This window comes from Ixodes scapularis, unplaced genomic scaffold (assembly GCF_016920785.2).
Source record: "Ixodes scapularis isolate PalLabHiFi unplaced genomic scaffold, ASM1692078v2 PGA_scaffold2__306_contigs__length_199485367, whole genome shotgun sequence".
NCBI classification, from domain to species: Eukaryota; Metazoa; Arthropoda; class Arachnida; order Ixodida; family Ixodidae; genus Ixodes; species Ixodes scapularis.
In genome coordinates, this window is record NW_024609857.1 from 51521845 (window position 1) to 51545739 (window position 23895).

General features: G+C 43.4%; 1 protein-coding gene across 1 annotated transcript in view; it reads right to left on the minus strand.

Moving 5' to 3' along the window:
• Positions 1-23895, minus strand: part of LOC8023908 (dystrophin) — a 502903-nt gene that overhangs the window by 437370 nt on the left and 41638 nt on the right. Inside the window, 10 exon segments of the mRNA XM_040499676.2 lie at positions 4147-4329; positions 6485-6729; positions 7549-7639; positions 10809-10953; positions 12198-12379; positions 14303-14473; positions 19829-19968; positions 20739-20854; positions 21170-21250; positions 21716-21807. Coding sequence (XP_040355610.2) covers positions 4147-4329; positions 6485-6729; positions 7549-7639; positions 10809-10953; positions 12198-12379; positions 14303-14473; positions 19829-19968; positions 20739-20854; positions 21170-21250; positions 21716-21807 — 1446 coding nt within the window.

Sequence of the window (23895 nt, forward strand, 5' to 3'; positions counted from 1 at the left end):
GCAGTTATCGGTACCCCCTCGGAATGACTTCACCATATATATTTTTTTCTTGCTTGCAGGACATCATAAAAATCACAAACACGCGAGAAAAAAAAATATTATGAGTACGCGTGATTTTGAGCTTCGCAGCTCTAAAGATGCCCGGTAAATGTCGTCCAGCTTGGGAAGAAACTAATCCTTTTTGTTGGAGTTTGACTATCGTATGCTGGCAGCTCGTTTCCGGTCTGTTTTGTCTATACTCCGTTTGACCGTAATTTGGCAACCCTCAGTCAGAGCTGCTGTGAGGGAATCACAGTCGCGGAGCAAAGCACGTGACAGCTACTTTTAGGAGCTGTACTATGGCACCTGCAATGCGTCTCCGACTGGTGTGTTTAGCGTCTTATGCTGGCCATACATCAAAAGTGGTCCCGAAGTGCAACAAATGACGTCACAGAAGACGGAGTGTCACGCTGTTGCATCTCGCGATCCTGGCAATTCATCGTAGAAACGCTGGCGAAAACCACGAGGGAACACGAGTGTCGTTGTCGTCATGGCGTCCCAACGAAAAGCAATTATACAATTTCGATGTTTTTGTAATTCGGTAATTTAAATTACTGTATACAATTTTTAAGAAAGTAAAGACATTATAACCAAATAGGAACTTCCGTGCTAAAACATGCAGTGCAAAGTGAAGACAACTACTATCTTTTTTTTTTTTTTCTTGATGTCCACAAAAAAAAAAGGCTATGCAGCATCGATCCTACCGTTTTTTTTTTTTCGCACATTATGTGATGTCCTTTAACACGAAAGTACCGACGTAAAAGCGCTGTAGAGACGATATAAAAACAAAAATTTAAGTGAATAGAGCTTTGTAGTGGAACGGAAAAAAATAAATAATTAACGACTTTTTACGGTAAACACTTCACCTCTAAGTAGAACTTCAAAAAAGTGACGGTTACGCGCTTTCATGCCCATTTCGACAAAGTTGGTAGAACGATGTATTGCATCTTGTGAATAGACATGTGGAGCAGCATGTTTATGTTAGAGGCATTGTGTGTAATCGCTGCGCAGTACCTGCCAAAAGAAGATATTATTTGAGCACAGTCTCAACCGTTTCCGTCTGTGTGTGCTACGAATACAGCAACTCTTTTCGTAGAAGAAGTGATGAGGAAATGGCGTGCCCTTGATGATACGATTGTGATTATGAAATAAAATTTTTAATCAGCCAATAATTGTGACCTGTCCGGTCGCCTGGAACCCCGACAACAACTATCGTCCTCTGGAAAGTTCATTCCAATATTTACACGTTTTGTGGAGTTCATCGAGCGAATAAGAATGTTCCAACAATGAGCTAAACCTACACGAGTTCCCGAATCCAACACGGCGCTTTTGAATTTTAGCGCCTTAGATAGTTCTGCGAACAGTGTATACTTCTGTGCAAATATTCGTCTAACAGTTTTGCAACGTTGGAAAGCATCGGAATGATTCAGAATCACTGCGGAGTTGATACTCGGGAAGATAAGACGGGCACTTGGGAGAAACGGACCGTGGCATTTGAGACAGGGGCACAACCGGGGGACAAACGTGCTACAATCGCATACCCTTCCAAGGTCATCGCTTGGGCGACCGCGCGCGCGCCCAAGAAACCTTTTTTTTTTTTCTTTTTAGGGGTGGTGGTGGGGCGGGGGGGGGGGGGGGGGGGGGGGGAGGGGAGGGGAGTGGTGTAGGCGCTGATTGTCTTCCTTCTTTGTGGCTTTTGACAGACGCACAACGAGACTGGCAGAACAAGCGCATGATTCATTTCTTTCGATGGAGGCGTTCTGTCTGTGTATGCGAACATGATTTTTTTCCCCTTTTAGTAGTTAGTTGTTCTTGCCTTGAATCGGGTCCCAGTGGGTGCGTTGTCGTTGTATGCCCACTATATTTTTTTAGTTTATGGTAGTTTTTGCGTTCATGAGGTATCAAGGTAGACAAAAATAAAAAATAAAAAAATAGCGCCTCGACAAAAAAAAAAAAAAAAAAAAAAAAAAAAGTTGTTGCGATGAGGAACGTTTTCAAAGCGATTTTAGGAGCCTGCAGTGTTACCACAGGTGCAGGATTGAGAGCGTAACCCACGCACTTGAAGAGAAGGGGAAGCTCTCGTCTTATTGGAACTCTCTTTTATGGGTTTCCACGTCGCGATTGTCCTTCAAAATCAACTGTCATTTATTTCTCGCTCGTGGCTTCCAAGTACTGGAAGCCACGACTCGAGCCACAATAGTTTTGCGAAATCAAGGTTTCGCTGAAATGGATAACTCTCACGTACAGTTCGACGCGCAATACCTTTGCCGTATTGACTCGCGAGAGATGCCCCCAACACGGCTGAGTATGGCGGTTCTCCAGACCTAACATCTAAATTTTGTTGCCTTACCTGTTACTATTTCGCGCCCATTTTGAGCCATATCAAAATGAAAGCGCATGATAAAATAAAAATGACACTCGTTTTCCGCTCGATGGAAATTTCACGCCAGCTCGCTGTCTTTGCTGGTACCTTGAGCGTTTACCAGCAATGCGGAGAGTTAAAAAAAAAAAAAAAAAAACACGTACGATGGCATTCTTTGCACACTGATTACTTCTATAACACTGAGCCACCTCGTATCCTTTTGTTTTTCTTTCATGCTACTAATTTCTTTGTGGGCGGCATTACGGCTGTTGCGACGCTAAGTCTGTCTGCCCTTCGAATTTGAACTTAGGCTCAGATCAGGGACGAACCAGTTTAAATCGGGAAAATATAATTAACACTGTAGCAAAGTAAATCTATCATATCGATCGGAAATACGATTTAGCACATTCCATCTGAACACATATTGTGCACAGTGAATGCAATAGCGAGTCAGCGTGCAAAACGCCACCACACTGAGCTACCATAACATGTCAGCGATTTTTGCATAGCACCGAGCACGGAAAAGAGAAAACAGTTATTCATTCACATAAACGAAGCAAATTTATTTAAAGCCCAGACACTCTGTACGTCCAATCTAGCTAAGGTTATCAATAGACACGACCATGTCATTTGTCGAAACGGATAAAAGACGTTGGCAAAAATGATTAGACTGAATAAGTGAATCTAACGCACGTATTTTACCAACCGACGGTCGCGCGCCTTCAATACTCTTTCCAATTGTCATTGCGCACCTTGGACACACTTTGGGGAGCAATGCATATTTACATCGCCGCCCGAGGTCTCCATTGAACGTGTAGTGCTGACCCAAATAAAATGCTAACCTGACTCTTAATCGCTCACCGCAAAGGACGATTTCGAACAGGCGGTACTGTAGGTCACTTGAGATAAAAAAAGAAAAACAAGCAATAGAAACGAGCGTTGTAAAAAAGGGGACCGGCATTTTTATTCCTACCTCCGAACAGAAACGAGCGCCACCCACTGCATCACACAGCGCAGAGGCCGGACTCGGCCACCGCGCGACGCGCGTACATACCAAGCGCGCGCGGGGGAAGGAGAAACTTCCTCCGCCGGGAGAACACGGCACATTTCGGGATCTATTTCACGCAGCGGATAACGCGGGCCTTTTCACACCTCGATACTGGCGCCATCTAGAAGTTGCGCGTTCAACCACGTTTCGAGCCGCGCGCCATCTGGTGGCTGAAACGGACGAATAAATAGAGGTACCGCGCCCTCTTAAGTGCCCGATTTGGCCGAACAAGCGTCCACGTCAAGATTAACCCAGTTTTCAGCGGAAGTTGGGTGGGCACTTGTCCGGTATTTTACGGTACATACAGGCAGAAATGGTCAAAAACCAGAGAGCCAGAAGTTCAGCCGCCCAACATCGCAGCAGTTTTCGTGTAAAATAAAGACCCAATATTGGGCCGTAAACATTTTAGGATCCTTACAGGTTGTGTTTCAGTCAAAATGCAGGTATGTATGAATATTTGTACTTCGTTTCACCTTACAATGGATTATACCACGAGCCATCCTGGCCAATTTGGCGCCGTCAGCCAATCACGTGCACCTTGTACATTGCTGCACCCCTCCGTAAGGTCACATGACACTCACACAGCGTCAGATTGGCTTGAATGGCTCACAACATCTGCTGCGGCCAATTGTAAGGTGAAACTGAGTATAGTAGAGAATCCCCTAAGCGTTAATTTCTTGCCAAAATGCCAACGCACCTTCTTGCTCATGTTCTCCATCTTCTGCAGCAGGGCGTCCCAGCGGTGGGTGAGTTGCTCTTGCTTCCGAGAAAGCTCGGTAGCAGTCAGGGAGCCCTTGTCCAGCTTTTGTATGGTGCCCTGGACTTCGTCAGACAAGTGGTCCAGCCGCTTGTTGTGCGATTCCAGGTCTTGCTCCATGACCTGCAAAGTTGGAGGGACAGCAAATTGATCTTTTCCCTTTGGCCAGCTGGTGCCCGGAATGAACGTTTCACGTTTGCAAGCAATGCAACAAGGATCAGTTTCTTTAACACAGAATGTTTTTAAGGGCTGGGATGCCTAAGGAAAGCGTGATAGAACGGCACGAACACATTTAAGAAACAAATTACACATACCGCAGTGGGCGATCTGTACAAAAGACACAGATAACTGAGAATAAATAGTAATGAATTGAGAAGAAAGAACAGAATTCTGAATGCACCTCGATGGGAATCAAACCCCCGACCCGACAGTTCATTAATTCATTGCCCAGCACACCACCACTGTGCCAAAGGCGGCATTTTTTTTTTTCTTCTTTACTGTTGTGCCAAAGGGGGCAGTGTCAAACGCAAGCGTAGAAACTCCGCGTTCGGCATGAATCGCATTCGAACATTGAGCAGAGACAAAGGCAGCTATCTTTATTTCTACTCACTAATCATTCCAATCAAAACTTGGTGCTCCGATGTTCCCCTGCATTTTCCTCTACAGTCAAACCCGTTTATATCGAACTTGCAAAAAAATGTCTACCAGTTCGATATAGCAGGTAATTCTATATAAAACTTAATAAATTTGACTCAAAAGTCCACTTGCTGCTGACATATTACGCAATGAAATAGTCTTGCATCTTCTGCTGCTTTTTCTTCATTGCATCCGCAATAACAATATTTTTCTATGCTACCGACGGACTCCAAAATGCAGTTTTGCCCGTTTTCCCAGAGTCCCATGAATTAGCTGGTGTCGAGCAATAGATGCCAGTGGTGCCGCTCGACCCCAGCAAGACAAGCCACAATGGAAGGCCGATTCCTTCTATATTCGCGCATTAGCGCCGAACTATGCCGAGAGCACGGAGCACATCCGAGCAGGAGCACCTTCTCCTGCAAAGAGCCATTTTGCTCTGCAAGTTGGCTTTCCCCTATGGCAAACGACTGCACTGGGAGAAAGCCAGCTAGCAGAGCAAGCTGGCTTTTTTTCTTCCGGGTGGCCGTGTCAACCGCCCGGAAGAAAAAATAATATTACAGAGTTTTCGTAGACCGTGTTTCCCCCTCCGCTAAGCCCTCCACAACGAAGTTGCTATTGCGCCTGCGCGCCGATAGCCTTGACTGTAGAGTTCCGGGTATCGTAGTGGGTTGCGGAGGGCGTTGCGGGACGGCAAAAACGATCTACGAAAACTTCCTATTCTCTTTTGCGAACGAAGCGGGCAGAGGGAGCATGGAGCACCCTCTCCCCGCTCCCTCCGCAAAAAAGTTTTTTTTTTTTTTCTTCTTCTTCCAAACGGTTGACGCGGCCACTCGGAAAAAAAAAAAAAGCTGGAGTGCTCTGCAAGTTGGCTTTCCCCCAATGCGACCACTTATGTTGGGGGAAGAGCCATCTTGCAGAGCAAAACGGCGCTCGGGGAAGAAGTGGCCGAGTGGGCTAACGCGTCTCAGCTCGGAGCGTGGAGCGAAAGCTTGCGCTGGGAACCTCCTGGGTTCGATCCCCGCCGCCCCCGCCCGTTTCGATCTGGATGAGTTTCGTACCGGCACGCGTTCGTGTGATCACTACTGCGTGATGCATGTTAAAAACCCCAGGTTAGCAGTTGTACCGCACTGGCCAAATTTCCAATCTACAGCTAAGAGACCGATTACCCATTGAGGCGCATCTCCATCAAGGCTGTATAAACATAAAGAGCAAGCCAATTTTTTTTTTTAAACGGCGCTCTTGGCAGTTTGATATATCGGTAGCAGCTGCTATTTTTGTTTGATGTAACTGTAGTTTTTGCTATATATTATCACAGTAACATTACTGTGTACAGAAATTGTTCGATATAAGGAATATTTCGATGTAAACAGGTTCGATATAGTCCCAGGTTTGAATGTACTCTCCCTCAATTTCTATCCGTATAACCCAAAACATTTTTAAAAAAAGAAATAACTGCAAAGTTTGCCACATGTCCCAAAAAATGCTGTGCAAACGCGTTCTGTGTATACCGACCTTATCCGTCGGATTAAGATAAGTTTCTTTTACATGAGCTGTCTTTGCTTGCAAAAGGGCACACCTCAAAGTGCTCTAAACAAAGGCAATCAAATTAATGAATGAGCCGTTGCAAAAGAAACCTACAAACCTGCAGGCACTTGACCATGTCCAGAACTTCCTGCATGCTCGCCTTCGTCATGTCAGACTTCTCCATCTTACACAGCTGGGCCTCTTGCATGAGCAGCCACTGCTGAAGCCGGGGCTCCTCAGTGCTCAGCAGCTGAAGTGTGCCCAGCAGTCGCTGGAGCTTGGCACCATAGTTTTCTACCCAAAGGCACACCTTGGACCAGCGCTCCCCCAGGGCAGCCAGCTCGTCTTCCAGGGCCGTGAAAGCTGGTGAAAAAAAAAGTAATGTCCCCACGGATTACACACACCCATAATGGCAGCGTAAGTCTGATGGATCAATTAGATACCTCTAGCAAACTGCTTCAATCAGTTTTTCGAGGGAATTCGCCACAGGTTAATTACGAAAGCACATGAATCAAACTTTTGATAAGAACAAAACAAAAAAACTTCAAAGATTCTAAAAGATTATTATTTATCACTTTGGCTAATGATATAATGTTCATAAGTGCTTCGTAACTCTGAAGCATAAAATAGGCATCATTTTTTGTTTATATGTGATTTTTTTTCACGAGAAAGAGCACTTAGGAAACTCAGACTCCTTTTCCTCCTCCGACTATGCACACTTCCAACAATTAAACGACCCCGCCCTTTAACTAATCTAAGAAAAAAAAGTTATCTTTTTGCAAGAAATAACCTGCTTAGTCAAGGTTGACAGAGTTTAGTCACAGAAATAGCAAAACAGGAAAAGGAAAAATTACTGCAATCAATAGCTGCTTTGGGCCGCTGAGACGACGTCCAGACAAGATAACGCTGAGACAAATTTCTGAATCCTGTCCCAATTGACAAGACGGTAAGCGAGAAACAAATTAATCAGAAACCATTTCAGGTGCAACCAAAAACCTTTGTTATGTCCTTTATAGGTTGCCAGTTTGCAAGTAGAGCAAGCACAGTACAGAAGCAAACACCTCAGAAAGACTCAGCTATCGATACTTTTAAGATGTGAAGCCAACCCTCCCCTGCAAGCTACCATCTCAAAAAGATTGCAGACAGAAAGAACAAGAGGAGGGTAACATCATGGCAACGTACCATTTTCAGCACTTGATTCGTCGACAACAACGACCATGTGCGACAATGAGTTGACAACTTGTTGCTCTTTTTCAATGTCGTCTTGCAATTTCTGCAACAGAAAGGGTTTCTTGAAAGATGAGCTGATATATAAAATGTCAGGCCCATGATGGCTTAAAATGACAACAAGTGATAGTACAACAGAACTCATTTCTTAGAATGATCAACAATAATAATCGAAACAATAACAAAAATAATTTTATTATCTAATGTAACTTGGAGTACAAAAGACTGTGCCTGTCGAAACCTCCGCGGCTCATGTGATGCAGCACGGCAGTTGCAAAAAGTAATTTTCCATTAAACGCCACAATTAGAATTGGAAAAAAAAAGGCTAAAGGTACACCTAAGCACTTCTTATGAGTTGTGAACGCAAAAGCATGAATGTCCGACGATGTGGATGCTAGAGGCAACGCCATGCTCGTGGGCGTTGAGACGAGCAGAAGCACCGCCGACGATGTGGATAATGGAGGTGGTGGCATGTTGGTCGGTGGCGAGATGAGCAGAAGCCTCCGAGCACACGCCAACATGTCCATTTTAACCAGCGTGGGGCCCCTAGTGGCATGGGGTTGCAGCGGTTAGTTTTATCGGCGCACTGGTGGCACGGACACACGGCACCATCTGGCGGTGGTCATTGAAACTGACGCGTGCAGCGGCCAATGGGAGCCTCGTCGCCGCACGCCAGCCAACCGGACCTTTGGGATCAGGGAAACTGATGACGTCGGCTCGCTCCATGAGACAGTTCATGCTTTCGCATTAATAAGTTTCAACGTCACTGGATAGATGACGACACATGAATCGCGCACTCACATAGACGCGAGCCGAGCGAGTAGGCGAGTTGGCTTGTTCTTTCTCCTTCTTTTCTCGAGGAGCATCGACTGCATTGGCGTCGGTGAGCCATCTTTGTTTCGTTTCGGCGGCTTCTGATCGGTCTTTGATCAGTCTCGTGTCAACATGAGTGCTAAAAGAACTTCTTATACGTTCAAGTTCAGAAGAACAGAGATCTCATTTGCGAATAAAAATAAAAATCACAGCGCTGCTGAAAATTTCGCATGGACAGGTCCTGCGTGATTCAATGAAGAAAGCAGCGGGAGCTGATTTTCAAGAGCGCGTCGTGGTTAAGTCTTTCAAGAAGTGTTGTATAACGAACAGTTTTCTGGATCTGAGGGCGACCTCTTAAGAGACAAGGAGAGGAACTGAAGTAGCAGTAGCTTGGTTGGATGCACCAAGGACTCGTCGTCGAGTGAAAGTGATTGAGGGAAACATGCTGCACGGTGTGCTGTGAACTGAGCCGGCAAGTAGAGTGACAATCACCCGTATTTGTTGTATCTTCTGTGTTCTATTTTACCTTTTATTTCATTTAAAATATAAATAAAGTAATATTTCTTTGCTAAAATTTTGTAGCATTTAGTGTCCTTCAGACCTAAGCACCACCACCACCACCACCACCACCACCACCACCACCACCACCACCACCACCACCCCCCCCCCCCCCCCGTCGTGAAGCATCACAGATTTGAAACAAAAGGGGTGCTTAAAATCGAGTTTTTGGAGATGGCCCGAGTTCCGGCTGATAGCAGTGTATAGTATTGTTTCTTTGGGCTGAGTGATTTGTTAGAGGGAACGCACCTTTGAAGGTCAAACCCTTTCTTCGTGTTCAGTAATGTTTTCACCTACGTTCGCCGGGTCTTGTCATGTTTTTTTTTTTTTTTTTTTTTTTTGTAGAGACGACGTTGGAGATGGGGTATATAAAGCGTGATGAATAATGAATATAATCCCTGGAGAAGGGGAACAAGAGGGACAAAGGACAAACACAAATCTCCAAACACAGCTAGGTGACTGGTGCGCGACCGAAAAAATCCGCCTGGTCCGGGTATCGAACCCGGGACCTCTCCATTACAAGTGGAGCGCTCTACCAACTGAGCTAACCAGGGGTTAGACGTCAGTAGAGCAAACGGGTTTTATCAGCTGCCACCAGTCGAACACCAACAAGCGTGAAGCTTGCCGGACCAGGCGGATTTTTTCGGTCGCTCACCAGTCACCTAGCTGTGTTTGGAGATTTATGTTTGTCCCTTGTCCCTCTTGTTCCCCTTCTCCAGGGATTACTTTCGTCATTCTTGTCCAGCTTGCTTGCACCTTTGCATTTAATTGCATAATAATTATAACATTAAATTGCAAGCTTCACCCTTCTTGGTGTTCGACTGGTGGCAGCTGATAAAACCCGTTTGCTCTACTGACGTCTAACCCCTGGTTAGCTCAGTTGGTAGAGCGCTCCACTTGTGATGGAGAGGTCCCGGGTTCGATACCCGGACCAGGCGGATTTTTTCGGTCGCTCACCAGTCACCTAGCTGTGTTTGGAGATTTATGTTTGTCCTTTGTCCCTCTTGTTCCCCTTCTCCAGGGATTACTTTCGTCATTCTTGTCCAGCTCGCCTGCACCTTTGCATTTAATTGCATAATTATAACATCAAATTGCAAGCTTCACCTTTGTTGGTGTTCGACTGGTGGCAGCTGATAAAACCCGTTTGCTCTACTGACGTCTAACCCCTGGTTAGCTCAGTTGTTACAGCGCTCCACTTGTAATGGAGAGGTCCCGGGTTCAATAACCGGACCAGGCGGATTTTTTCGGTCGCTCACCAGTCACCTAGCTGTGTTTGGAGATTTATGTTTGTCCTTTGTCCCTCTTGTTCCCCTTCTCCAGGGATTACTTTCGTCATTCTTGTCCAGCTCGCTTGCACCTTTGCATTTAATTGCATAATAATTTAAACATTGAACTTTTTTACTTTGTTACTGCCTCACAATCTGTTGAAAATATTTTACATCAGCATAACTATATGGTGCATGATTATAAAATTTAGTGTAAGGGTGTACAATTAATTTCTAAAACCAGAAACCTTAAAATTGAAAATTAAATTTTTTCAAAAAATTTTGAAACTTAGGTTTATGTCCCCCCCCCCCCCCCCCCCCGTAATAGCACATTAAAGATTTATATATATGTGCACGAGAAATTTAACTCTGCCAGTTGCTAAACAATGCACCACAAAACCAATGCACAGAATAGTATACCTAAATATGTATAGAGAAGCCACACAGTAGCACATTGCAGCTCACAAAAAGCATATTTCTTTCCATCTAAAATAAGATGTCCCCCATAATGCATACAAAAACATAACAAAAGGAGAAAATGTAAACCAGTATGCAACATGAAGCTGCATGCACACTCACTTTATGTTGCTCCAGCTGCCTCCGTGCTGTTTCCAAGTCTGGGCCTGGTTCGCCGAACCTGCTGATCCGATCTTCGGTTTCCGTCAGCCACTGCCTCAGCGAGTTCTGCTGCTGCTGTTGCATCTTCATCAAAGCCTCATGCAACCTGCAGTCAACAGACAGGAAAAACGACGAAGATATGAAATCCACGAGGTTTGGGGTCATCTCACCACTGAACAACACACTTTTCTTTTTTGATTAGACGATTACTGAACATAGTAGGTGAGGACACAAGACACACTGAAAACTCATGTGTCAATAAGCCCTTTCCATTTCCGAAGACTTCCACCAACAAACTTTTATTTGCCTGGACTCCATCAGTTTTTGTTTTTTTTAGGTTGCATGTAGCGACACAATGTACACAGGTCTGAATATTATTAAAAATCAATTAGTAGTAGTAGTAGTAAACAATATTTATTTGCCCAAGCATGGGTTAATGACTGAACGGGAGACCCCTAGGGTCGCCCCGCTAGCCACCCCTCAGACGGCGGCCTGAACCCTCTGGGTTTTGGCGGCGTCTTCGGCCAGCTGGACTAGTTGGTTCTGCACCGAGGGGTCGGAGCAGAGGAGTAGGGTTTCCCAGCTCTCCTGGTTGTCGATCTTCTCCAGTAGGGGGTGAGACTTGCGGTCGATCCTGCTGCACTCCCACACCATGTGTCGGAGGTTGGCGTGGCCGCCGCAGAGCTTGCAGTTTGGCTTGTACTTGTCGGGGTACCATTTATTGAGTTGGGAGGGGCTCGGGAAGGAGCCCGTCTGGAGGCGGCGCCATGCCACCGACGTCCTCTTGTCCAGCGAGGGGTGCGCGGGTGGATAGCGTAACCTCTCGCCAGTGTAGTGATCGAGAATGTCACCAAATTTGACCAGCCTGTCACTCCCCGAAAAAAAGGCCAAAGAAGAGTCCAGCGGCTCCCCGCTGGACTCTTCTTTGGCCTTTTTTTCGCTCGCTTGCTTTTAGCATTGTTCAATCTCTGCTCGCAAATGAGTCAAACCTAAAACAGGGGAGCCAAGGCCCATTCAGACAGAGGCATTTGATTACGGCTATGTTACGGAGGTTTACCTCACGACACGACTACGAGTCACCCTAATAACCAATCAATGCAACCTCAGGTTGCCATGGTTACTGACAAAATACAAAAATGGTTCAAGCTGGTAAATAACACTAAAAAAAGAATGTCCGAGAAAACTTTCTAACACCTCTGACCCCCTCCAGGATGCCACTCTGCAGCTTCCAGAAGACTTCGTTTTACGGTAACTTGCAGTCATATTTTGACGAAACCCACCCAACATAGTCTTATGCTACGGCGTGAATGGGACCTTTCAGAGGGTAAAAGCAGTGTCGACGGCACCCACCTGGTCTGCAGGTCCATGGCACTGTGTCTGAGGCTCTCCCAGCGCGTGTTGAGTAGGTCTATTTGCACCTTGATCTCCTCCCTCTCCTGCGGAGAGACGCCCGCTCCCCGGATGGCCTTCTGGCCCTCCTGGAGCACCTCCCCAACTCGGCCCTGGTTTTGCGTCAGCTCAAGCATGAAATCCTGGCGGGAAAGAAGAGCAGTGCATGCAGCAACAAAGTCTGCGGTCACAAAAGAACCACCTTAGACATGTCAGTGGCCTCTTCTAACGGAACTTCAAAAACAAAAAAAGCCGACAAAACATTTTTTTTTTTATTGTTACGAGCAAAGGTATTACAGATTGAGGAATTGAACAGGTCTTTGCATGGACCCAACTGCAGCGAGGCAGAGCTCCAACATACATACATCACAGAGCTGGGCTGGTAGTGGTAGAGTGCCCGGAATGAGTCCCTAAACAGTGCACTTACTGCGTCTCTCACTTGCCCCCTCGACTTCAGCCTGGTTATGCCACGACTACAGAATGCTGCGAATCAATGCGATCTGAGCAGCTGCACAGCAGCAAAGGTAGTATGGTGCACGCCTGCTATACTACAACTCGCTCTGTAGTCTATCGGCCAATGGAAACCATGGCTGGCAGGGGTTGGCCCAAGTGCGCGTGTCTTCTGGGATGGCCCTTCTACTACCAGTTGCCAGGGCCAAAATACTTCGCAGCTGTTACAGAAATTCTCTGATGCATGTGCAGCTCAGTTGCGTCTCGTTAATATGAATCCATTAATATGTACGGGGACGGATCGGAGACCAATCCGTCCGAGGTTCGTCCCCAAACAATTATTACTTATCGCATATTTTTTGGACAAGTCCGTCCTCACAAAATCTGCTTACAGAAATGTTGTACGAACCAATTTCTCAACTACTCGTTGCAGCTTGTGGCTTACGCGCAGAACTTTCTGCCCCATAATATTGTGGAAATTACAGATAGAACAGAATTCAAAATTCCATGTGGTTAATTACTTTGCGGTACTCATGAATAATGCATGTGTGCATGTGAATTTCTTTGTATTGCACTTATGAACATTGCTATTCTTTCTCAATTTTTTTTCTAGATTCAATTTTTTTTTTTTTTGTGTAATACTAAGTGCATTATTGCATATTGTATTTTGTGTCATCAAATTTTGTATCCCCCCTCATATAATGTCCTAAGCAACTTAAAGTAAATTAAATAAAAAATATACAATTCTACTTCGTTAATATAAAAACCCACAGTCCAGACTTATGGACAGCTAGTCTGAGAATGAATTGAGTAAACAGATACATTTTTGTCTCATTATTGTGGACACAAGCATCCTCAAGACAGTCCACAAATGAAACAAAATAGAGGCTAGTGAAGCCCTTGGTTCACAAGATACATACACCCAGAGTTTCACAATTTTCTACTTTTGAATATCCTTCCTGACAAAGAGATAAAACCTGAGCACAGAACAATGGTTAGATTTTGCAGGACTTTCCTACCAGAGGGTTTAATTGTCCTCCTCTGCCTATGTGTGTCACGGCCACAAATAACAGACCTCATGACAATTGAAAAATCATGTTTTCCCCTCGTAAATAAAAATAAACTGCTCTCACCACTTAAAATTAGGTAAGATAATCGGCCCTGAAGCCAAAGCAGTGAGAGACCATGACAAGCATAAAACAAAAGCAGACGGAGAGAGCTTTCTGCGAGGTGCCTTTAGCACCTGTTCATTATGCGATGGAGAGACAGGGGGAATGGGCCTTACAGGTAGCTGATATCTTAGGCTTTTTCTTAAGCTTTTTCAATAAGAAAGCAGGCACTAAATCAACTGTGAGATAAAGTTTCGGCGCTTTTTCCCTAAATAAACAGTCTTTTGTAGGATGGCTAGTTGTCTGTTGTTTTTTTGTGATTTTAGCCTTCATTCATTATTATGAATGGCTCAAATTATGAAAAACTTTTCTGGGGAATGAAGGTGTCCCTGTTAACAAAACACGACCGTATGGGACGCTTTACACGTCCGTCGGAGATATGGCCTGGGCACCGCAGTACTAGGCCACAGCAGCTGCGTGGAGCGGGAGACGAGCCAATGCCCTCACCTCGTGTGCGTGAAACAGGTCCTTGACTTGAGCCACTGAACCGCCAATGGGAGGCAAGTTGACCAGGCGGTCCTCTGCCTCCAGCAGCCAGGTCAGCACTTCCTCCAGGCTGCTCTGGTAGCTGTTCACATTTGTGACCCCTCGCGCTGTGGCTCCTCCAGGATGCTGCTGCTGCCGAGTAGAACACATTTGACTGTCGGGTAAAGGGCTGACCACACGGGACACAGCAAATGCCAAAAAATAGGTGAATGTGCTTGCTTCTCAAAGAATTTCAATGTTGCAGCACGCGCATGTTTTTAGTGACAACTTTAACGATGCAAACAGCATGGCTTTCCTCCTCGCTTTCTTACTGTTGTCTCCTCCCCTTTCTTGTTTTCAGAAGATTGGGGATCAACAACAGCCAGTGGAGCGTATGAGTGACTGTCCGAACCCAGTGCATGAGAACGCTTCGAGGCTTTGTCCAAGGACAGAGGCGGAGGGTAGCTTAAGCCCCGGCGAGAATAATGTCCCCAAATGGGCCAGAAATGGAGGGAAATGTCCACTTCAGACGGAGCAAATGCTGTGAACTTAAAAAGATGTGTCCTGTCTAGACAGCCCTTTACACAGTGACGGTAGCAGTAAGCACCAGTACACCGCACCACTCAGACTAAAGGTAGCAAAGAGTTGTTTGTGCACAGGAACCTCTTCATAAACTTCAACAAATGAAAGACAAAAAGAAAATTGTTCTTAGGTAGTTATTACATTGAGCTGTTCAAGTACCATACTTAGCCAATTGTAACAGGCACCCGATTCTAGAGTGCAACTCATTTTTTATACCCAAAAATTTCGGTTTTGTATCCAATTTGAATATGCAGACAATTTTTAGGTATACTGTAAAATATTGCGCATCCGCTCATTCCACGAAAAGTGCCCACCTTTCAATTTTGTAACATTCAAGAAATATACAAAGGACATATCTTTACATATTGCTGACCTTCAACCAGTTTTACATGATTATCTTCAAATTTAGAGCGGGCACTTGCTCGGGATATTACGGTATTTTTCTCAAGAAAGGTGGGTGCTAGAATTGGTTATAAGTATGAAAAATAACTAATATATAATGAATTGCTTCCAGGGCCGGCCTTACACCATTAAGCACCCCGGGCAAACTTCAGTTGTGGCACCATCCCCTCCCTCCCTTTTTATACGCCCACATCTACTAGGTACGACATCACGTTGTTAGTACAGTATAGTGGCCCAACATGAACGTTTTGTCAGCCGAAAGCCGCATTCCAGAAATTAACGGCGATCGAGCATATAGCGTCGTGTTGGGCGCTGTGATCATTTAAGGGGGGACACTACCTGGAAATGTCAACTTTTGAACCGCTCACTTAATCGGCACAATATTTTCAGGTGGTGTTTGCAGCCATATAAAAGAAGGGCATGCAAAGCTTCAGCTGTGAACCAATTTTATACCCCCAGAACGAAGTAAAGCATAGCTTTGAATGGAATCTGCTCAATAAATCTATCAATGAGAAATGGTGATGATTGTTGCTGGTTACTATGAACAGAAATTTAAGAAAATATGCATTTTCAGGTAAAAAAAAATGTATGAAAAAAAAATTTTTGTTCATTCTAACCGGCTCCATAAAATTTTAGCATATAAGGCACAAATATTAAGTCTCTCAATAGTTTCATACTGAAACAATGGTTTTATAAAGGTGGAATATACGCCAAAAAGGTGAATTAGAGAAAAACGCATTCAAAGTGCTCGAACCTCTACCTTCTTTAACATTGGTGGACTGAAAATAATTTATAAAAAAATAACTATGCACTGTATACAAATAAAACTTTCTGGGAATACTTTCTAGATGGTGGCGGATGTAAATATGGCAATTTTCAAAATCAACTTTTTTGCAGAATTTCGTTTTTCTGCTAGTGTCCCCCCTTAAATCAAAAAGCAAAAAAAAATCAGTAGGGGGGCACGGCGGCGCTTTCCTACTGATGGCGCCCTGTGCGACCGCCCAGGTGGCCCACCCCTAAAGCCGGGACTGATTGCTCCGACGATTCCAAAGAAGTTGCAAAGTTTGTTTGAAGACAGTTGTTATATGTACCTCCCCATAAAATTAAAAAAAATATATACACCGTATTTACTCGAGTAATAGCCGCTCTATTTATGAACAAGGCCCTTGCGTCTGTTTTCCCGCAAAACACATATACAACCAATCATCGCGTTGCGCATAAATTATGCAGCGAATAACTAGATCGAGAACATGATTCTTCATACAAATGCAATCTTCACAGATAGTATCTTCGTGCGAAGACGTTATCTCTGTCCTGTAAACTAATGGAATCATGCTGTCGATTGCGGTGATTGACAATTCGCGTGCTCTGCGGGAAAGCGAACTCTCAGGTTTTCTTCATTAATAGTGTGGCTATTACTCGAGTAAATACAGTATACTCCTTAGTTTGTTATTATACTTAGCTCTTGAAGTATGTAGCGATATATGAAATAATAAACTGCTCCGACTATTCCAGTCGTGTCAGAAGGACAAGGCAAGCCTTGTGAGCTCGTTGTGAAGTTTTCACTTCTTTGAAGTTGTGCAAATTGGACATGATCTTCTTTGTTTACCAGAGTAAATTTGCCTCCTTCTCTGCTCCGCTCAATTTGAAGCAGAATTAAACCAACTTTTATTCTATATAAGTCAGAAAACTTACAGGACATTTTAGTCTAACTGCCACCGGCAAAAGCTTCAGTCTCGAAAGCTTAAGTCATCATTTACAGATGTGCCCAAATAATCCTATTTTGTAGCATAATAATTTATCTTATGCTGAACTCCAGTAACCATTAGGAATCAAACCTAATTAAGAAAGCTATAGATAGGATGTTTGTAACACCCCTTATGTGCAAACAAACTGGTATATCACACGTTACACACACTGGTACTACACGTTACACACAGTGCTTTTCAGCCGCTGGTAATAAAGCAGAATGCCAGGAGAACCAATGCATCAAAAAGATAAGAATGTTTAAGACATGTTCCTTGGATATCCAAAGCATGTCACAGCTCAGAAGAATCTTAGGAAGTCAAGGGCAACCCAAGGAATGCAGACAAAAAACATCCAAGATAACAGCGCAGCCCACCTGCGTGCTTGGCATTCTGAGCGCTCCTCGGCTATCCAGAGGACAACCTTTCCTGGCGTCTAATGCAGAACAGAGGTTTTACAGGCTAAACAAGAAGCCGCTTCGGTTCTGTACAACCTGAAGTTTAAGTTCCACTTCTGACAGTGAGCCAACGTATGCATGCAGAGCCCAGACTACTTCAAGCGGCGCCAGCGCCACTAATCTCGTCAGCCCTCCTTATCAGGCGAAAGAAGAAATAATGTAAACTGGACAAAAAGCGCTCACTCGAGTGCATGTGGTGCTTGGAAAGAGCAATACATGCGCTCACTCGAGTGCATGTGGTGCTCGAAAAGAGCAATACAGCACGACATTGTACATAAAAATTTGGACTGAGAGAAGCAGTGCATTAGCTTTGTAGTTCTGAAAATGTGATGTTTTCTTCTACTTGCAACCTACTCCAATGGTTGAACTAACTAATCATAGGTATTTAAGTTACTGATACTGCTTACAATTCCAGTAACTAAGTACTTTCCAAGTAAGAATGAAATTTCAGTAACTGTAACTCAGTAATGACTTTGGAGTAATTTGTAAGAAAAGTTCAATCACAGCTACTTTCTAGAATTATATTGACAAATAGCCAAACACGCCTTTCGGGGGCAATCGGTTCATACTGGCTCAAGCTCTTCCAAGAAAAGCGCCAAAAAAAAAAATTAACTATGCCAATACCCTTTCCGGGTTTGAATGGGAGCCATTAGTCAGCAATCGCACAGTTCTTTGACATCATTGGAATATTTTATAAGCACAACTATAACTTGTATTAGAAAAAATTACCGTTACTTTTTATGAGTAACCATAAATGCAACTAGGCACTTGTTAGTGTCACTGTACCTTTCATTTTATTATATTTCTATTCATGTAACTGCAACTGCAAATGAATTATGTTTCAGGGATAACTTTTACAGCTGTGTTTAGAACATCAGCCAGTACATTGGTAGAAATGGGCTCCATGGTAACTTCAAAGAAGTCACAAAATGTAAGTGCAATGTCAACGTACAAATATTACGTGTTATGGCTTGTTCACACTCTTGCGACCGAGTACGACCGAGAGAGACCAGACCGGTTTTTAAGCCTCTTACGACTTCTTAGGGCCGGATGCAATACAGCGGAGCTGGTCCTAAGAGATTGCAAGAGGCTTAAAAACCGGTGTGGTTTCACTCGGTCGTACTCGGTCGCAAGAGTGTGAATGGGCCTTTAGTATTATAAAACAATTGAAAGACGTTTGCAAATCCCTGCAACGCAAAAGTAGAGCGCAGCTCTTGAGGTATTTTGATTTTGTGATATACAGTGATAAGAGGGCACTCAGGTGGAGGAAAGCGAGGGTATGAAGGAGGAGGAAAGGGTACAGAGAACCCTCCTCTCCTCCCACAGTTTCCCTGCTAAATTTAACGGGGAAAATGATGTCACATGACTTCGTGTCACGTCATTGGTGAACAAATTCAGTTTCCCCGCTAAATTTAGCGGTAAAATTGACATCACGTGACCTCAACACCAATTTAATTCCCCACTAAATTGAGCTGGGAAACTGAATTGGTGTTGAGGTCATGTGAAGTCAGTTTTACCGTTAAATTTAGAGGGGGAACTGAATGCGCAGTGTTCCATTATGGGATGTCACAAACGTACACACCAATTCAGTTTCTTCGCTCAATTTAGCGGGGAAGTGAATTGGTGTACGTCTGCGATATCCCATAATGCAACGTGCGCAGTTACGACAACGGCGACGCCGCAAAACACAGAAACAAAAACCTAAGATCTGCACTTTAAAAAAACAACTGTGTTGCTTGTATATTTAGACAGCCTTGAAGTTGTTATGCCTCAATGGGTGACCTGTCTCTCAGCTGAAGATGAGCAATTTAGCAAGTGCAGTACAACCGCTAACCTGGGGTCTTTAACGTGCACCATGCAGTAGCGATTACACTAACGGTTGCTGGTACAAAGCTCATCATGATCGAAACGGGCAGGGGCTGGGGATCGAACCCAGGAGGTTCTGCAGCACAAGCTTTCACTCCACGCTCCAAGCTAACACATGTTAGCCCACTCGGCCATTGATCCCTTTAGTATTACAAAAAAAACTACTAATGCATCTTGTATTTGGAGCAAAAAGAAGTTTACTTCGGACGGCATAACTTGGCACACCTCAAAGTGGCCCCAAGCTAAGCGTGGATTGCAGCACACAATGCAAGGAAGAAATTACCTTGCCGATAGGTTCAGTAACCTCCATTCTTTGCAATTTATCAACTGCCAGCAAGGGATGAACTTTCATATCTCGGGTTGAACCAGATAAGTGCCTATGTTGACACCCATACCTTCGAAAGGTTAATGCCTGGCCTAATTGAAAAAAAAAAACTTCCGTAATCAATGCATACCTGATGAAACGAAGATTCGCTGTCCGAGTAATCTGACGAGCTTCCTTTTCGGAGAGGTGTGTTCTGCTGGTGCAGCACTTGGAAGAAGCACATGACATACATCATAACAGACTTCTTGTCAGGGTGGAGGGTGTTCACATCTGAAAAAATGCATTGTTCCCCATTAGCCTACCTCCGACCACAAAACATTAACTTCATTTGCCCAATGGAACTGCCAAGCACCAAGCTAATCCCCTTGTCAGAATCATGTTTCTTTCATTCGAAGGAACACCGTGTTTCCAGATGTCCCGCAGTTGACGATGGATGCAGTCCACAATGTTCGTCGACATTCGCTATCATGTGTGACAAACGTTCAATTCCGACAAGAAACAGACTATAGAACTCTTCTTGTATCTTCACCATTCATTACATCAACAAAACCGTACACGATAGGCCTTTTATCATATTTCCTTTGTTTTCCCAGTGTTTTATACATGTTTTTTATCATTGTGATTAAGGCATGCATTGTAGTTTAACTATCAGTAGACAATTGGCTGAGCTGATAAAGAAATAACAAAGCTTGTTTTATGTTTTTATCACATTAACTGGGATACCATATATTAAATATAGTTTTGCATACTAATGCTTTTTGTTCTGCAAGTGTGAAACAAAGGTGGATCTGTGTTACTTAAGTTCTTATGTCAGGTATTCACTGCTTTGAACCCCTGCTCTGCAGGGGCCTAAGTGAAACACCTGCAGTATCTTTTTTAAATAAATAATAGGTAGAAAGTGCTTTTTAGAATGCCACTTACACACATTGCTTTTTTCCCCCCCATTACAATTATTGCAGCATTGTACAATCACAAAAAAAAATACACCAAAAGCATTAAAGACACTCTAAAAAGGTAAACATTTCATCTGCAGGACTTGCCTTCGGGGTCCAGTAACCGCTCAATCCCAACAAACTTCTCAGCAAACTGGAACGCATGCTCAAGCCGAGAATTAGGGTCTTTGTTGAGCAGGCTCTTGTAATCGAAGAGATTTGGCCTTGGGTTTAGAAAGGGAGAGGAAAAGACTTGTCTGATAACTCTACATGTTGCAAAGCGTGCTCATCCTCACGATTCGCACAAAATGTGCTATGTCATGCATGTAAACATTGTTAGTTCTTAACAGAGTAGTTTTGAAGTAGTAGTAAAGTGTGTTTTTGTGGTGCTTGCTTCACTCTTCTTTTTTTCCGTACTGCCTAATCTAGGAACACAATGATTGTCATGCTTGGCATCTGCCGTCGAGATCACAAAATTAAGAAAACATTGAGCTTTTGAGAGGAACTTATCACAAATGAAAGAAGTGTATGCAACCCACCTGAACTTGTGAATGATGGCGTTGAAGGCCAAACCATCAATCCAACTTGTTGTGAAGTTTCTCACATCAACTCCAATGTACCTTTAAAAGAAATAAAAACATTGTCTTCATGAATGGCAGAGAGATCTTGTAAACCTAATGGATTGCATGTGCCTGAATGCAGCACCACAGTCAAGTATAAGTCGTGCAAGCAGTGTGATATGTAACATTTTTTAAAAAGAAAAGCTTGGTGTGCACTTGGGCACATTCACACATGTTGCAGTCAAGGTTTTCTTAGATGAAGTAAGGCCAGTCAAATGTTATGATATACTAAACAGATACTGTCAAGACCGGTTATAACGAAGTCGGTTATAACGAAAGAGTGGCTACAGCGAGCAATCACTATTTCCCATTCCCCTTTGCATTTCGTTATAACCAAAGTCGTTTATAACGAAATAGTGGATATAGCGAAGTGATTTTCATCCCCGTTGACTTCGTTATAACCGGTCTCGACAGCAGGCATAAACTATACAATGAGGGGCAAAAAAACAAAAAAGCTATGCATACCCTTTTGTAACATCCCTGCACCAGGCTAGCAGAGTTTTCTCCAGATTAGTCTGGTGAATGTCACTGGAGGCTCTCTTGAGGACACCGTGCACCTGAACCATGGAAGAAGGGAGCAATGGGACCAAGCCACAATTTACCTAAGGATCAAATGACTGGTCTTGACAAGACATCCCTAGAGCTAGTTTCAATAATGCAGGGAGGTTAGTATAGAACACCATGCCAATAAAAGTGTGCCTCTTTATAAAGATATAGAACCTGTCTATAGCAGACAAATTGTTTTCTTTGAAAAATATCCACCATATACGTAGTATTTTTATCAGCATGCACAAAAGCTATACTTCGTTTCAGCATAACTTTGCAAAAGTGGCAAAAGGCAAACACTACAGCCCTTGAGAGCTAATCAGTGCAACAGAGCAAAGCACACGACAGCAATCCACAGAAGGAGTGCACACCGACAGAGCACTGCCACAAGCCCTTCTCCGATGCCCTGATTGGCCCGTGGGGACCGTGGTATTTATCTTTTGCCAAGTTATGTTGAAATGGAGTGCAGAACCATAATTCATATTTGCTTCACTATACAGCCAAACCTTTGCTACATCAATCTTTACTGCAATCAGTTAATAATTGGAAAACAAAATATATCAAAGGTTGATCATAGGTCACATGTTCTTTGTCTTCTTAAGTCCCTCATCAGGTGTTTTATCAACTCATCTCTATAAACTCCCACATTCTACATGAATGCATCTAGAAGTGTGCACATTCATTTCCTCATGCTGAACACAACCAAGCGACAAAAAAAAAAACCAGCAACAAAGCAAATCTTTTACAGTTCCATTACTTTATTCTAATGAATTCCATAAGGCAAAATAAAAATGAAACTGAAGTTTATTTTGGCAAAGGCCAAGTAATGAGGATGCAGTCTATACTGAAATTATTTTTTTAAATCACAAATATAAGTCTGGAGGGGAGGGGAAAAAATAAAGGGGGGGGGGGGGGGCTGACATTTGCACAAGACATGCAAAAAATAGCAAAAAAAATACAAGTGTTTTTGTACAATCAGTACTTTTCTGTTAAAAACTTCTATATTTCTTTCTCTCTCTCTCTCTCTTTAAAGACACACCATCCAAAAACTAAAAACATTTTCTCTTCATCTATACAACTTAATTTTGCGCAGACTTAGCAGATTTTATAAAATGTGGTCGTCAGCCAAAAAGAAAAATATGCTTTTTTGCATTTGAAATTTGTGCATTTTATCAAATAACACATCTTAAATGCACACCCAGGTATTTTAATTCACCATATCAAAGGGGAAATTAGTAATGTTCCATAAGAGCAAAACTTTTTTTTTTTTTTTACTACTACTGTTTAGTTGAAGACAAGCATAGAGGTTGAGAATTCCTCATCTGACAATGTCAAAATGTCCAATAATGTTATAGCTGAATAGCTCAAGAGTAAGGAGCTTAAGTAAATTATCCCGACATCTCCGATAACGACACCCAATACTTTGCCAACGCGTTTCCGCATGCATCGCATCAATATCGGGATTGTTATTCGAGTCATTGGAACGATGTACTAAAACTGTCTAATAGTGGCACAAATTAAAGTATGCCAACAATTTCAAAGCATTAGAACTCCACCAAGACACAGTTCTGGCTGGAGTAGTTCTTCAAAAGCCAGGGATAGTCAGGCACATCCATTGGCATATGCAGCTTTTGTTGCCAGCTCTTAAGATAACATGCTCTTAAACCTAAAGGGTGATCCCAAAATTATCCACACTCTGGCTGTAGAATTTATTTTAATAAACTTTCAGAAAGGACAAGTAGACAATTTTTTTAACTAATCACACAGCTTTACAATACACTTTGTTTTTGGCTGAACTATGAGCCATGAATGCAACATTGTGGACGAGTGTGCGACTCCTTCATCATGGCTAACACTTGTGTGACCCTCCTTGAACTTTTGTATCCATTCAAACACACATTTTCATAACAAAACACTTCCTCCATGCTGTGCACAATGTCTTCAATAAATATTGGCACCAGACACACTGTAAGACCACAAAAAACAAATTGCTGCATGTTTCTCTTCTTTCGTGCAAATCACAAGTGGGGCAGGCATTGCTTCTCACACTGCAATCAAAACTGAGCCAACGTAACTCATTCCAACCTGCCCAGCAGAGA